Raw genomic sequence first — 14,720 nt, forward strand, 5'->3', positions numbered from 1 at the left:
CTTGAGAAAGCTGTGGCCTCTGGTGAGAAGGGTCACCCAGCACACGCTTCCGAGACGGCCGTCAGGGTGTTATTTCTCAGAACCAGTGGACTCTGACTCTTACTTTCTTTTCCACACAATGTGATGCCCACACGCTCCCCACGGGAAACTCAGTGTCAGCGCCGTGCATACGAACAAAGCGACACTCGTGTCAAATGGTCAGAGAAAAGCTCAGTCAGCCCTGAAGAGCAGCCCCGAGCACCACCAAACAGAAACCACAGTCAGCGCTAAAATACGGACTTTGTCCCCATTTCCCAAGCAATGCGTTTTTAACCCCAACGTATCGGTAAAGGGCTCCTTAAAAACGGATCAAGAACGAGTTCCCTGGGACCTAATGCCAGAAGGTCTTTTGCAGGCAAAATGTATGCCGATTGGATCGAGGGCACACATGTCACGAGTCGGACCATGGATGCTTATCATTCCATTTTTTTAAAAAAAAATGAAATTGGTGTCGGTCGACCATTTTTAAAGACCCTCTTCGGAAGCCTCTCTCCCCTGCAGTGTCACGTGATGATTTAAAGTGGAAAACGTGTCCTCAAACGACACGGTCACCTGTCATCATCACCACTTATCCACGAGTGGCTTTCTCTGAGGAGGGCGGCTCATTTAAATAATTTAGAATTTTGCATTATTTATGCATCTGCTCTCTATGATCATAGCAACACTTCCGCTCGTCAAGCAGTCACTGTTTTGAGCCACCAAAACAAAAATAAAAATATATTTATACACACACACACACACAAACACACACACACACATATGGTCGCCTGTCTCTTCACCCTCCTTCTTCACGAAATACAATACGTGGAGACAGAAGGGGTGGTATTTGCAGAAAATATACTCAGTGTTGTTCGTGGAGAGTTTATCTCCGTTTTCGAATCTTGCTTTTTTTTTTTAATTTTTAATTAAAGTACAGTTGGCATGAAATATCATGTTTGTTTCAGGTGTACAACATACAGAATCCATAGTTAGGTAACGTAGGATGCAATCTCCACAATAGGTTCTAGGACCCATCTGTCACCGTGGGAAACTATGATGCTATAATTGACTCTATTCTCAATTGCTGGCTTATTCATCTTTTCAATGTTTAATGAAAGTATAGTCAGCAGACAATATTATGTTAGTCTCAGGTGTATGACAGCGTGAACTGACATTTATACTATAACTTAGGGTGCGATCACCACGATACGTCCAGTACCCATCTGTCACCGTGTGAAGCTGTGATATTATTAACTCTATTTTCAACTTTCGACTTCCAAGGGAGTCTCCCTCTTACCGTGTGTCCTGGGAACGTGCTTTCGTCCTCGTCGTGGACGCTTCCATAAAGAGGCAGGATGCTTTGGTGGTAGATGGTCCACCAGAGGTTCAGGAAGGTCATCTGCTGCTCGGGGACTAAGCTGGAGCCCTCCTTTGAAACTGAGCCCGTCTGGGGATTGTAGGTGTAGTTCCACGGCTTTGTGGACCCCAGAAAGTGGACCACCTTCGCACTGGAACCGAACCTGAGCAGGAAACACGAAGGATTCTGTCCCCAACTTGGAAGTGACGAGACACACACAGAAAGCAGCCAACAGCCATGAGACGCGTCAAAGACAGCAGCACGTTACTACGTACGTGTCCCGTGGGTTATTGACCACCATGGAATTACTGCTAGGTTCACTTGCACCCATTTTGCATAAAGAAAATTAAAAAAAGAAAGAAATCAATGGTGTCTAGTACCCCCTGACACTATACATAGTTATTACAACATTACTGACTGTATTTCCTATGACTGTTTTGTAACTACCGATTTGTACTTCTTAACCCCGTCCCCTTTTACACCCAGTAGACTAATCGGGGGGAATCACTTTGTAAAATGTCTAACCTCTGTGCTGTACACCTGAAACTAATATAAAATAATGTTGAACGTCAACTATAATTGAAAAAGAAAAAAGAAAGTCAGAACTAAAGCAAACGCAACCAGCCCCTAACAGGAAATTAGACATTAGTGAGGGAGGCATTTTTAGATACAGAGGTTTCCAATTACCGCTCAAAAAGAAAAGAGAAAAAGAAGAAAAACCAATGTTGGGAGTATTTCATACTTTCTATAGACCAAGAAACACAATCATTATATTGGATTCATCCCCAAAACAGGAAAAATAAATCAAGAGTCTTATAAAAACTGCCCGTACGAGAGTGCAAATCATTATCTCCTTAAAACAGGGACAAAAGAAAAACAAAAAATAAAAACCCTTTTATAATAGCAACTAACACAGCTGCAAACCAGCAAACTGACTTCTTTTCAAGATTGCGAATTTTCCCCTCTCAGCTTTTTAATTTTTTTTCCATTATCACCACTGCCGTCACCCAGGAAACTTTTCAGACATATTTTTGCCGCCAGTGTTGCTTTCCCATGAAATTTTAACATCAGATTGGTACTGTGGACCAATGTTCCGTATGTGCTTTACATATTAAAAAGGATATGTTTCCACTCCCCAAGAACCCATTTCTGCCTCCTTAGGGGCAATGCGGCCCCTGTGAAAAATGCATGCTTGAGGCTTATTCAGTTCCTACATTCTCCCCAGGTTTTGTTTTCATGTATAACAATGTCGCCCATAGCGTATCTCAAATATTTTGGTTCCGTACAGTTTCTGTCAAGTCTTCCTGCGTGCTTAGGAAAAAATGAGAGTGAATGTGGAAACTAACATCCTAGAATTATCTCTTCGGTCGTTGCGACTTCACAGTAGCTTACGGAGGTGTGGGGAACCCCTCAGGGGTTCCCTGGGCGACACTTTGGGAACCACTCTCACGATGCCCAGCTGCCTTGAGCCCCTCCCATGTAAAGCAATACACAAGCCGGGGGAAGATCTAGTTTTTCTTTCTTTCTCCCCACATGCCAAAGGCTGATACAGCTGCTGAGTGACAAGGTTGCTCCACGGCGGCAGGATGGAGCCCGGGAGAGCACTTACTGTTTGAAGGCAGGGCTGTAGGTGTACGCCGTGTTACTGCTCAAATTATAGATGAACGGCAAGTGCTTGTGGATGTCTGCCGTCGACCAGCTACTGAAGAAACTATTCAGTAAGCCTTGATCTGCCCCTGCACGGGTAAGAAAGACCCCAAGAGGTTAAGAAAGTGTGGGGGAAGACCCTAACCGAATACAAGGTGCGTTGGAAGGGTGTGAGGTAAACACGTCATCCGTGCATTCCAGGTGACTCCTGACATTTCTTTGCTCCGCCCACTAACACAGGACTGTTGTCTCAAATGGAGACATCAGTTCACACCATTGGTTTTCATGAATTACCATGAGTGAATACCAGCCACCAATTACCATTTATGGTAGTAGCATGAACTACTCTGATACCATTTATGGGAATACCATGAATTAACACCATCTACTAATACATGAATACCACAGCGTTAGTTTAAGAAGTGCATGTGCTCTCTAAAACTGACCACCGTACATAACCTAAACAATTAATAATAAAATCTCCTGCTGTCTCCAAAGTTCTCCACTCGCCCTCAATGAATTCTACGCCACAGCGACACTGCTTTGCCCACCGTTTTTGCCGGCTTCTTCAATTCCTCATCCTTACCTAGAGGCAATTCTTCAGTGATCCAGTATGTTCTTTGACGTTACAACAATTCTACAAATTTTTCCCATCTATTAACGCTCGTTTGGTCAAATATTTGGCTTCTGGTTGGCTCACTTTCATTCTACCGTGTTTCCCCGAAAATAGGACCTAGTCGGGCAATCAGCTCCAATGCATCTTTTGGAGCAAAAATTAATATAAGACCCTGTCTTATTTTACTATAATATAAGGCCCGGTCTATAATATAATTAATATAATATAATATAATATAATATAATATAATATAATATAATATAATATAATATAATATAATATAATACCAGGTCTTATCTTACTCTAAGACCGAGTCTTACATTAATTTTTGCTCCAAAAGACGCATTAGAGCTGACTGCCCGGCTAGATCTTATTTTCGGGGAAACACAGTATGTCAGGGGTTGGACAACTTAGGTCTATGTCTGTTTTGGTAAATAAAGTTTTACTGGGACACAGCCACTTATTAAGTCTCATCAATGGCTGCTTTCATGCTACGCCTTGCGGGTTAAATATATGCAAGACATAACATGGCCCACGATACTAAAACATGGATTGCCGGGCCCTGGAGAGAAAGGTTTGCGTACGCCTTCTGTATGACAAGGATTGTCGTACAGTATATATGCTACTGGTCATTCTTTCCAACCACAGAAGGTATCCTCAGTGGTTCTCTCTGTTGCGTATCTACTCACCACCGTCTTCGTTTATTCCGATCACCCTGCCTGGCCTTATTCCCTGATCCCTACCTTTCAGTGATTTCAAAGCTGCCATTCACAGACTCGGGGCCTGGGGGTGAGCCAAGGGCAGGGGCACACAGAGGTTCAGTGTCCCATCACCTACCATCAAAGCTGCCGTGGTCGGTGGCGTGCTGCAGCAAGAGGCTATGCGTCTCCAGAGAAGGTTGGAAGACAAACACCCCGCTGTTGAAGCAATCCGGCCAGCCGGGATCCGGGGCCGCGGAGAACTCACCCCTATCGAACAGGTCATCGATATTGGACAGCACCTGTAGAAGCAGAACACGGGGCATCTGCACCAACACTCCTCTGACCCCGGGGACGCAAGTGAGAAATCCGGGAGGGACCAGCCAGGCCACGTTCAGAGGCTGGAAACCGGTACCCAGTTTCTCAGGTGACTCTTTTCTCTTAGGCTTGGACAGTCATGTGCCACATGACGACGTTTTGGTCAAGAATGACTGCATATATGATGAGGGTCCCATAAGATGATAATGGAGCTGAAAAGTTCGGATCACGTAGTGACATTGTAGCCGTAAAGACCTAGCCATTGTAACATTGTATCACGTGTGTGGGGGGGCGCTGGTGTAAACAAACCTACCGTACTGCCTGTCGCGGAATAGTCTAGCACAGGGGTGTCCAAACAGTTTTCAACGTTTTTCACCAAGGGCCACATGCGGTAAAATACACACACAGCCGGGCCACTCACTCGAGGTGAAGTACGTATTGCCTCACCTGGTTTATTTAAGTAAACTAAATATATTTTTGGAATTTGCTGCGGGCCAATAAAAAAATGGATTGTGGGCCGCAGTTGGCCCGTGGGCCGCAGTGTGGACACCCCGGTCTAGCACATACACTTATGCACAGTACGTCATACATGGTAATGTTACTGGTTTATATGTACATTTTACTGTGCTATATACAGTATATACGTTACTGGTTTACATATACGTGTTACTATACTATGCTTTTTATCATTCTTTTAGCGTGTACCCTTTCTACTTACTGAGAAAAGCAAGCTTTGCTGTAAACAGTGCGCCGTGCTACGCCGGCAGCAGCCTCACACCGCGCCGTGCTTACCGCATCTTTTGGATGTGCCATTTCCCCTTGGGCTTGGTTTAATCTCGTGTCGTTTTGTGCAGTCGCGTGCTGTACAGGTGTGCACCTGGGAACTGCAGGCTGCATCACACAGCCCAGGTGTACCACAGGCTGTAGCATCCAGGTGTGTGTAAGTGCAAAAGCGCCTAACCACACGTTTGTCAGAATGTGTCCCCGTTGCTAAGTGACCCATGACTGTATTCAAAAGAGAGGAGTGTGTGAATACGACTGCTCTCCAGTTTATGTCAAGCGATCGAAGGAACACCACCATTGAAACTCAGTTGTTTTCTCAAGGTTCTTAAGCCCCTCCAAGGAACTCTCCTAACCACACACCTTCTTCCGTCCAGCAAACGTGATCACTACAGCTATGGACACCCAGGAATGCAGAGGTCTGTAGGTCAGTATAATGTAATCGGTTGCCTTTGAAAACTTCACAACTAAATGCAGTCCCCTCCACCACCTATTGGCTTTCCAAACTCAGTTGTGTCTGGGGAAAACAGAAACACAACATTACTCTGAAGTGCCAGTATTCTGACCTTCCTCTCCTCCTCTTCCTACACGGCTGCTTTTGCACAAGCCAGACAATCCACAATGGACCTCCAACCCTCCAACATCAGTTAACCTTTTGACTTTCCAGTGGCTGTCTGTGTGAGCACCCAGCATGGGGTCCTGCCCCGCAGGTCACACCCCCAAATGTAATCACTTTGTGTAGATGAAATGACGTCACTATAAACCCCTTGTAGGGAACGAGTGTGACTTCAAATCCCTGAGTGTCCTCTGAGGGGTCTAGGTATAGTCCCTCGGTATGTCCTATTTGACTGTGACCGGCCGAACGTGGCCACTGGCGGCAGATACGCGTCACTGTGGGAAGCCACCGACAGGTGCCAGCAGCCTGCTGCAGGAGGCAGAGGCACAGTGTGTGAGGGGCTCCCCACGCATGCAGCATCTCGTCCTCCCCGACCCGCTGTACTCACCAGGGTGTCTGCATCCAGGAAGACACACTTGGTGTAATGGGTGAGGGTCCAGCAGTGAAGTTTGGTGAGGGTGACTCCAAGTTCTGGTCTTTTCAGAAATGCCAGGTGGATGTAATCCGCACTGTCTATCAGATTCACCTCGATCACCTCGTCAAACACCCTCGACAGGATAACCCTGGGGAGATACATGCCCAAGGCCAGGACAAGAGGATTGCACACGGGAGACGTCCCTGCAGGAGGACACCCCCTTGGCTGCTCACACGCATGGAACCCAGAAGGGTCCAAACGGCCAGCACACTTACGGCCGTGTTCATATCAGGCTCTGCTGTCTCCCATGGAGCTCTCAGAGCTTTGCACACGTTTCACGTGTGCTCCATCATTATGCCAACGGAAAAAGCACGACCGATGGATGGAGTGGTCTTATACAGTTTGCCGCGACGGTCAGACATATCCGAATGAATACATCCAAAATATTTACACATAAAAATAATGCCCTTTACATACAAAGCAGCTCAAATTGTTGTTATTCAATGCACAAAATTGTCAAAATATCCACTTTTTGCTTTTTGTGGATTTCTGACGCGTTTTAGGAAAAAAAACAACTTGAAATCAATTAACACAGCAAGGAGTTCAGAAGCATGGATTCAGGCGAGCTCTTAGGAAGGCACTTCCTTTTGCAAAACGCGTGGGCAGGGAGGACTGAGGACTGATCAGTGAGCAGCCAACCAGCATTCACGACGGTCTCTATCTGTGTTGACCTTCTGCATTCAAACCCCACACTGCTAGCTGCGTACCGGTTTAGACTCACACGTTGAAAGACCCCACCTTTTATCAAACTAAAATTTGCCTCTGTTCCATTGGTTGATGGATGGATTGGTTTAGCTTAAATTCTATTTCATCACAGCCTAGACTATGTCCTGAAGACAGAAAACTAAGGAAGTGCTAAAAAAAAAAAATTTTTTTATATTTTAAAAAAAGGCTGGTTAGCACGTCAAAAGGACACAGGGAGACAATCAGGAGATGCTCCCAAGAGCCAACGCCGAAATAATTTAAGCAGCAAAATAAATAACAAATACCCAAAGGGTAAAATGAATATTCAAAGATCAATGGTGATATCATAGTTGAGTAAGGAAGTACACGGGAGCAGCTGTTCCTTCCATAAGATGTCCAAGTCATAAACGTACAAGGAACGGAGGGAGACAGAAAATCACACCACAGTAATACCTGTTCCAGACAAGAGTCAGCGTGGGGTGCTAGACGCAACAGGTAAAAGTTTTTAGGAGAAACAGCATATTTTCATAGTCTCACAGTATCCCCCCAAGACATTTATCAGTTAAAAAGACGAAAACCATAACTTTCCTGTGGAGAAACCCCACAGATAGCACCTTACCCAAGGGACCGAGGTTTCTATCCGTAATCGCAAGACATCGTGACAGTACCTATCTCCTGACATGATGCACCTGAGACACAGTCATCACTTCTGAGGATTTTTTTTTCCCCACCAAAAATGCTTAACCTTAATCCAATGATGAGAAAACACTGGACAAACCCAAGCTGGAAGGTAGTCTCTGAAGCAATTGACCACTACTGTTCAAAAATATCAAGGTCACGACATTGTAAGGGCAAGAGGAAGGAATTGTCGTAGATGGCAGGAGACGAGTAAATAGTGGGGACAGAATCACAGGAATACCATGTGCCTCCCTTTATTTTCAAGAGTTGCTGCTGTTATCTAAGCTGTCTCCCGTGCATGTATAGCACACAGCGTTAGTCATTTCTCAAGCAGTGTTTCTTCTACACTATTTGTTCTTTCTTAGGGGCACATTTCATTTTGCTTGAGTACATCCTCAAGTCACTTTGTTCTCCAAGGTCTCGAGGACTATAATGTTTGAGCTTGTGCCTGTTTGAAACAGGGTCATTTTGCTTCCAAATTACACTCGTTGGGCTGAATGCAGAAATCTCATTTCAAGATCATTTTGCCCCAGAACTTTGAGATATCGACTGTCTCAACCAGATCGACAGTGAAATGCATTTATTCAAGAATGAATGCTTCCTTCATTCTTGATGCTCTGAAACGCTCCCCCTTCGTATCAACATTTCAACTTTAGTTATTCGTTCTACTGAATACTCAGGGAACACTCTCAATCTAACGTCCTTTGTCGGAGCTGAAATATGATGCGAGTTATTTCCTTCTATTCCATTCCCTCTTTTTTTTTTTTAAATGAAACTCCTGTTACTGGACCGATGTCTACCTTTTACACCCTTGTGTCATTTTTTTTCTTGTATTCTGTCCACATTTGCGCTTGTGTGTTTTGCAGCATGCAAAGTAACTCTATCTCTAAGCCAGTGCTATTTCATCACCAATTTGTCCCCTGCTTTTGGCCCAATTATTTAAGAATCCGTGGCGTCCTCATGGTTGTATAATGACCGTGGGGTGGGGCTCTGTGTCACCACAAATAGCACAGTGCTTTTCTTTAGCGCTGCTGGTTTTCCTAAAATAAATTCCTAGAAGCAGAGTTCCATTTCATGAATACACTTTGGTTGAAGCTAGGCGCACACGCTCCTGGGTTTGTGACCCTACAGAAACATCACCTCCCCCGTTCCACCCTTGTACCACACCGCCCGCAAGCGTGGTCACTTTTGGTCACAGGTCACTGTCTTCCACTGTTCTGCGTGTCCCAGAGGGCACAATGCCTCAGCCCTCCCACTGACTGCGAAACATGTAACGTGTCCCAGAAACGCTCAGCTCGTTCTGCAACAACGAACCCTTCTCAGCGTTTCTCAATGTTCTTTCCAAGTATTGTAAAGTTCATCTTGAATAGACCAAAAGGCAGGAAAACAAGGTAAATGCTGACAGCTTCTCCTGTTATTTCCTCCTAACACTCGGCTTTTGCTCCCTCGTTTCCTCCGCTAGGGTGACCCCTGCAAACGGTCGGCAAAACCGAGGTCCCTTCGGTCCCCTGGGAGCATCCAGAAGAAATGACTGGTCTCCTGAGGGAACGAACGCCATTCTCCGTAACCGCCCGTCTCTGCCAACGGGAGGCTCCCCACCCAAGGCTGTGACTGACTCGCTGTCATTCTGTGGAACGCTGAGGGTTTGGGGTCTGTCCACATCACTGAATCTCAGGAGGGTATCCCCTGTGACCCTCGTCACCTCAAAGCTGCCTGGCGACTTCAAGCCGAGCCATGCCGAGCAAGACACTGAATCAGGTCACCCCACAAGCACCCTGCTTTCCCCAGGACAGAGGGCACGGACCCGTCAGGGCAGGACCCCCCTTCTCCGTCTGTGCCGACCTCCCAGCACTTCCCTCTACGGACGCTGTGTCTCCTGCAGTGTGAAACGACCAGGTGCCAACGGGGAGCCCCACTTAGCCTGGGCTGCTGCTGTACCCCTGTGCTTCCCCCACACTGGGGTCGCCCGTCTCCTTTCTCACACCCTCAAACCTACTCCCGATGACCTCAGGTCAACATACAATATGACATCATGGTGGCAGGTGGCAGAGCGCAGCTCTAAATGAGTCGTAAGGAGCTGACAGGAGCGCCACGTAGGAGCACGGGCAGAGCCATCAGGCTGTCCAGGAGTTCCACCTCTTGGGACGCAGGGGACCTGGGCGGCATGCCAACTCTGCTCTTTATCTATCACCTAACTCACGCACGGCCAGCCTCCTGGTGGTTACAACTCCTATCTGCGACCTCCCCACATCCAGCCTGGCCTTTTCAGAGCCATCAAGAGACACACTGGACGTGAAGAACAGGACAGCCCTGCACGGCCACCCAGAAATAGCTGTACACGTGGTCACAGGGAGAAATCCGACAGGAAGACGTCTCCTCACCAGGAAGTGGGATCCTTGCCCACACATCGGAAGGCTCTATGGAGCCTAATATCAGGTGACACCTTTCGGGCTTAAATCCTTCCCGTAGTTCATGAGCGTTACCTTTCAAAGTCTCCTCCCCCCGAAACTGACTTGTGGATCTCCGACGCGGAGACAATGAGCGTTCTCCAGACACACTGTGTCCTCTGTGACGGTGACCGCTCCCATCACAGAGTCCCTCCGTGAACAATGACCTGAGGGCCGTTCACAGGCGTCAGACGCCCACCAAGACTGTCGGTGGTCCAGGCCCGTGAACAAGTCCCGAAACCACCGAGAGCCCCGGGGAGCTTGCTTCTCCAGGGGGAGGAGCGCGCGGGGCACAGGTGCGTCTCCGGGTCTTACCTGAGCAGGCTGGACACCTGCAGAGTGATCAGCACCACGAGCTTCCTGGTCGCCCTCTGGTTCCTCAGGGACTGCCCCAGGACCAGGGCCCCCTGGCAGTACATGTCATTGGTGGCCAGTGTCACAAACGCCTGGTCAGACACTGCGGGTAGGAACACAAACACCAGGGTTACGCTCCGAGCGGATCTGAAGGGATTCTGGGATGACGGTCACCCCTGTTCCTAAGCTTCCCAACTCGGATGGAGTAACTCCTGGTGTTCACACACGTGCACAGGGGACAGTTCACTTCCATCCTTTCATTTAAACACACACATCACACACACACGTGCGAGACAACCCCAGACATGAGGCTGAGCCAACCAGAGCACGATGAAAAAGTCCTGGTGCTACCACACAGCAGACACACACAGCTATGGGCCACCCCCCTTTTCTTTTGCTCTCGAGTTTCAAAAACACACCCCCAATATTTGAATCGTAGGTGAAAACAAACCAAAAGGTGGAAGGAAGAGTCAGGTTATCTGAGTTATGACGAGGAAGCCCACCCCACTCCAACGTTCTCTGTGAAGAAGCGGCCAAACCCCTTCGATTCTGCACAAACCAGCTGGAATGACTTCAGCTTGAGGACCTACGGATCCAAGGCCGTGGGAGAAGGCAAATCCATGGTTTCATCCACCACAATGTTCTCAGTTTCCTCATGTCTCACCAGGAGAGGACGAAACCCCGCAGGCAGGTCTAATTTACGGCCACTTCAAATCGGACTGAGCACTGAGGGCGTCACCTTTGACAGGGAGTATTCAACAGCTTAATTCCCGGGCCCCCAAGAGCTTGTTGCCCGGGGAAAGACCATGCATAAAGCAGCCCGGCTCTTGGACAGGCCACCGGGCTGTCTGCAGAAATTAAGAGTCCCAGCACGCAGCCCGTGGCCAGAACACACAGACCTCAGTTCTCCAGAGGCACACCCCCTCCAGGCCCCAGGCCCTCCCGGGGGCGCACTGCAAGCCAGGCCCACAGACGGGCTAAATATAACATGACATGGGTGGCGGCAGGTCTGTCGCCCTGGGGGCGTCAGCCATGACCTTTACATTCCACGGGGGTAAAATCCCAAACACGCTGTTTCCAACAGCTGCCTGTCTACACGTTGGTGCTGGGTGGTTTTTTTCCCCTTGTTTTCCCCTGGATTAAGAAGTTATGAGAACTCCTGGTACCTCCACTGTGACCTGTGAAGTTTATGAATAGTAAACTTCAGAATCAAGCCTGCAGCTCAAAAGATATCTAGTATCTATCATCTACCTATCTATTGTCTGTCCATCTATCTATCCATCTATCCATCTAGGGGCGACATCCAGGTGGAGATGTCCCAGTAGCAGTCCCGGATGAGAACAAAGGGGCGTGGGGGGTCCTCAGGAGAGCTCATGGTCACAAGAACAAACCACCCAGGCCCAGAACAGACCACCCTGCTGACGGCCGGCCATCCAGAAAAGATGGTGCAGCCAAATTATCCTGCATCAAGGTACTGGGTGGAATCCAGAAGAAATGAAAAAGGGATCAAACATTGGTCCCTGCAAATCCTGGTTCTGCAGCTCCTGATAAGGACATAAAAGGACCTGTGACAATGAATGGGGGTTGTCACAGGGGCTGACCTGTGAGGTGTCCCTCCAGAACTCAATGGTTGGAGCCCTGACCCCAAGACCTCAGAAGGAGACTGTACTTGGACATGGGGGTTTCTTTACAACGCTGCCTAAGATAAAACGAGGCGGAGTGGGAAACCGTAAAGAGCACTTGCCACTGGACTCGAAACACGGGTCCAAAAAAAAAAAAAAGATATTTTCGCAAAAGCGAGTTCAGCCTGAAGACGGCGGTGGCTGACGCTTGTAAAACACAGCTGGGAGAAATGTTTATTTCTGTTCCTTGCCTGTCCTCCACCCAACGCGTCTTCCAGCCACCCCACCCCCCGAAATAACACACTGCCTTCCTCTTCTCTCCTCCCCGGTACTCAAAGCTGTTTTTGTTCCCTGCAAACTGCTGAATACCCACATGGGGTCTTCTAGCACGTTCCAGGGCTGATGGAAATGTGTCTGGCTATCTGGGGTTGAATGCTGCCATTATATGGGGCCCACCGGCTTTGGGGAAATGTGGTTTTTCATTCTAGAGAGCTCCAACAGCCCGGTGGAACAGAGAGCTTTCTCTGCTTCGGCTCGGAGCGGAGTCTTCTCAGGAATACAGCCCTTTCCGCCCCAACAAGTCCCCTTTCTAAGGCGGGAGAGGACGAAAACAGCATGGAAGCCGCTGGCAGATGTATCAAATCGCCCGCTGCTCTGAATAAAAAGCAACCGGTTCTTTGTTTGTTTGTTTTTTTAATGTGCTCATAAATGATCAGATCCGGTCTGGCCCAAGAGGCGGGGGCGTCCCTCAAGGATGCAAACAGGGCAGGCATCTCTTTCACCGGTTGGTGCAACAATTCCATGGCCATATATCCACACCTCTGGAGCCAACTGTCCAAGTCGGATGCCCACAAAACCCAGGGACAGGCACACGGGAAAGATTTTGAGCCCACGGGGACCGGGCTTTGCCCAAGATCCACGCCAGGCTGCTACCCATCACAAGCCTGCTGCCCTGCTTCCGGATGGACCCCAAACCTTCATTGGGGTAACTAGCGATGCCTGACGTCTGAACTCGGGAGGTCCCCAAGGCACTGTCTTCCCAGAGTTTTAGGGGCACGAATCTCTCCCCGTCTGTCTGCAGTCAGTCAGAATGTGGGGGCGGTTCAAAGCCAAGGCCAAGGAACGAACCCACCGAAATCCCCAGGGCTGCTTTTTACAGCAGGAAAATGATGAGATCTTAACGCCCCCTTCCAGCTGCTGTCACACCTCATCTCCAACCGCACCTGGCGAGGCCAGCCCCCTCCAGCCCGCTGCAGCCCCGGGCGACACTACAGAGGCAGACAATGAGAGATGAGGGATTGGGGTGATCTTGGGGTAAAGCAGGGGTCTCCCTCAGCGCAGACTAAGCTCAGGAACAGAGGCTGAGCCAAAGGGCCTTTCCTTCTCCGACTCACCCGGCATGGTCCAAGGCTCCGTGCGCGGCGGGCAGCGAGGGGCCGTGCGCCTGGGTGCGGTGGGTGGGCTCTCGGGCCTCCAGCCGGGCCTAGCAGAACCGTCGTCTCCAGAGAGCCCGCGCAGAGTTCCAGGCCTACGGACAACACCCGTGGCTGCAGTCCAGCCCAGTGCCCACGACTCTCTCCGTGTCACCTGGGCTCCGCGGAACCCCGGCCCCCTCCACGACCCCTGCCCCCTACGCCACCTCCTCCGCGCTCGGGGACAGCCTGCGGCTTCCTGCCGGGCTCCGCTCGCCCCCTGCCACACCAGGCTCACCTGCGACTGCGCTGCGCCCTGCTCAGCCCCGCGCCCCACGTCTCCTCCCGGCCCCAGCACCCGGCGTCATCAGCGACCCCGCCGCGCCCAGCACTACCTCCTGGCTCCAAAGTAGTCTCTTCCCCCTGCTGGGCTCTCCCGCTCCTCCGCGGCCCGCTGCGCCCCGCTGCGCCCCGCTGCGCCCCGCCCCTCCCCTGCGTTCCTGGCGGCCTGGGCCCCCACCCTGGCCCAGCGCCCGCGGGTACCTCCTCCCGCTCGGTTCCACCTCTGCGACCCCCACGCCCGCACCGCGCCCCTCCTCCGCACTCGGGCAGCCTCCACGACCGCGTCTCCCGGGTCCCCAGCCGCGCCCAAGCGGCCCCCACGCCCCCCGCAGCCGTGCGCCCCCGGCACCTCCTGCGCGCTCCGGCAGCCTCCGGCCCGGGCCAGCGCAGGGAGGCCCCGCGGCCCGCGCCCCGCGATTGGCCGCTCGCCGGAAGCGGGTCCCGCCTCCGCCCAGCCCCGCGGGACCGGCTCTCCACCGCCGCGCCGCAGCCGGGTCCGCCGCTCCCGCGCGCCGCCTGGTGCCGGACTCCCGCTGCCTGGCCCCGGAGAGAGCCGGGAGGGGGACTTGGCTGCGGGACATTCCGCGCCCCGCCTCTGCCCCTCGCGCCCCCCTCCCGGCCGAATCCACGCGTCTGTGGTTGTTAGGTTTGGACAT

At 50.4% G+C, this 14,720-nt stretch overlaps 1 protein-coding gene across 4 annotated transcripts in view; it reads right to left on the reverse strand.

The window, feature by feature from the left end:
- The window catches only part of GYG2 (glycogenin 2), a 34,360-nt gene extending 20,636 nt beyond the window's left edge, over positions 1 to 13,724 (reverse strand). For 3 of the 4 annotated variants that reach the window (XM_033118230.1, XM_033118065.1, XM_033117994.1), the window contains exons 1-6: positions 13,705 to 13,724; positions 10,650 to 10,791; positions 6,439 to 6,613; positions 4,476 to 4,638; positions 2,985 to 3,111; positions 1,316 to 1,538 (exon numbers count right to left, since the gene is read on the reverse strand). In XM_033118230.1, the coding sequence (XP_032974121.1) occupies positions 1,316 to 1,538; positions 2,985 to 3,111; positions 4,476 to 4,638; positions 6,439 to 6,613; positions 10,650 to 10,791; positions 13,705 to 13,711 (837 nt within the window). In that variant the 5' untranslated portion in view covers positions 13,712 to 13,724. Of the gene's footprint in view, positions 1 to 1,315; positions 1,539 to 2,984; positions 3,112 to 4,475; positions 4,639 to 6,438; positions 6,614 to 10,649; positions 10,792 to 11,139; positions 11,159 to 13,704 lie in introns of those variants that run through there. The other variant, XM_033118146.1, reaches the window with a different exon arrangement.
- Between the last annotated feature and the right edge of the window lie 996 nt (positions 13,725 to 14,720).

This window comes from Rhinolophus ferrumequinum, chromosome X (assembly GCF_004115265.2).
Source record: "Rhinolophus ferrumequinum isolate MPI-CBG mRhiFer1 chromosome X, mRhiFer1_v1.p, whole genome shotgun sequence".
In the NCBI taxonomy this organism is placed as follows: domain Eukaryota; kingdom Metazoa; phylum Chordata; class Mammalia; order Chiroptera; family Rhinolophidae; genus Rhinolophus; species Rhinolophus ferrumequinum.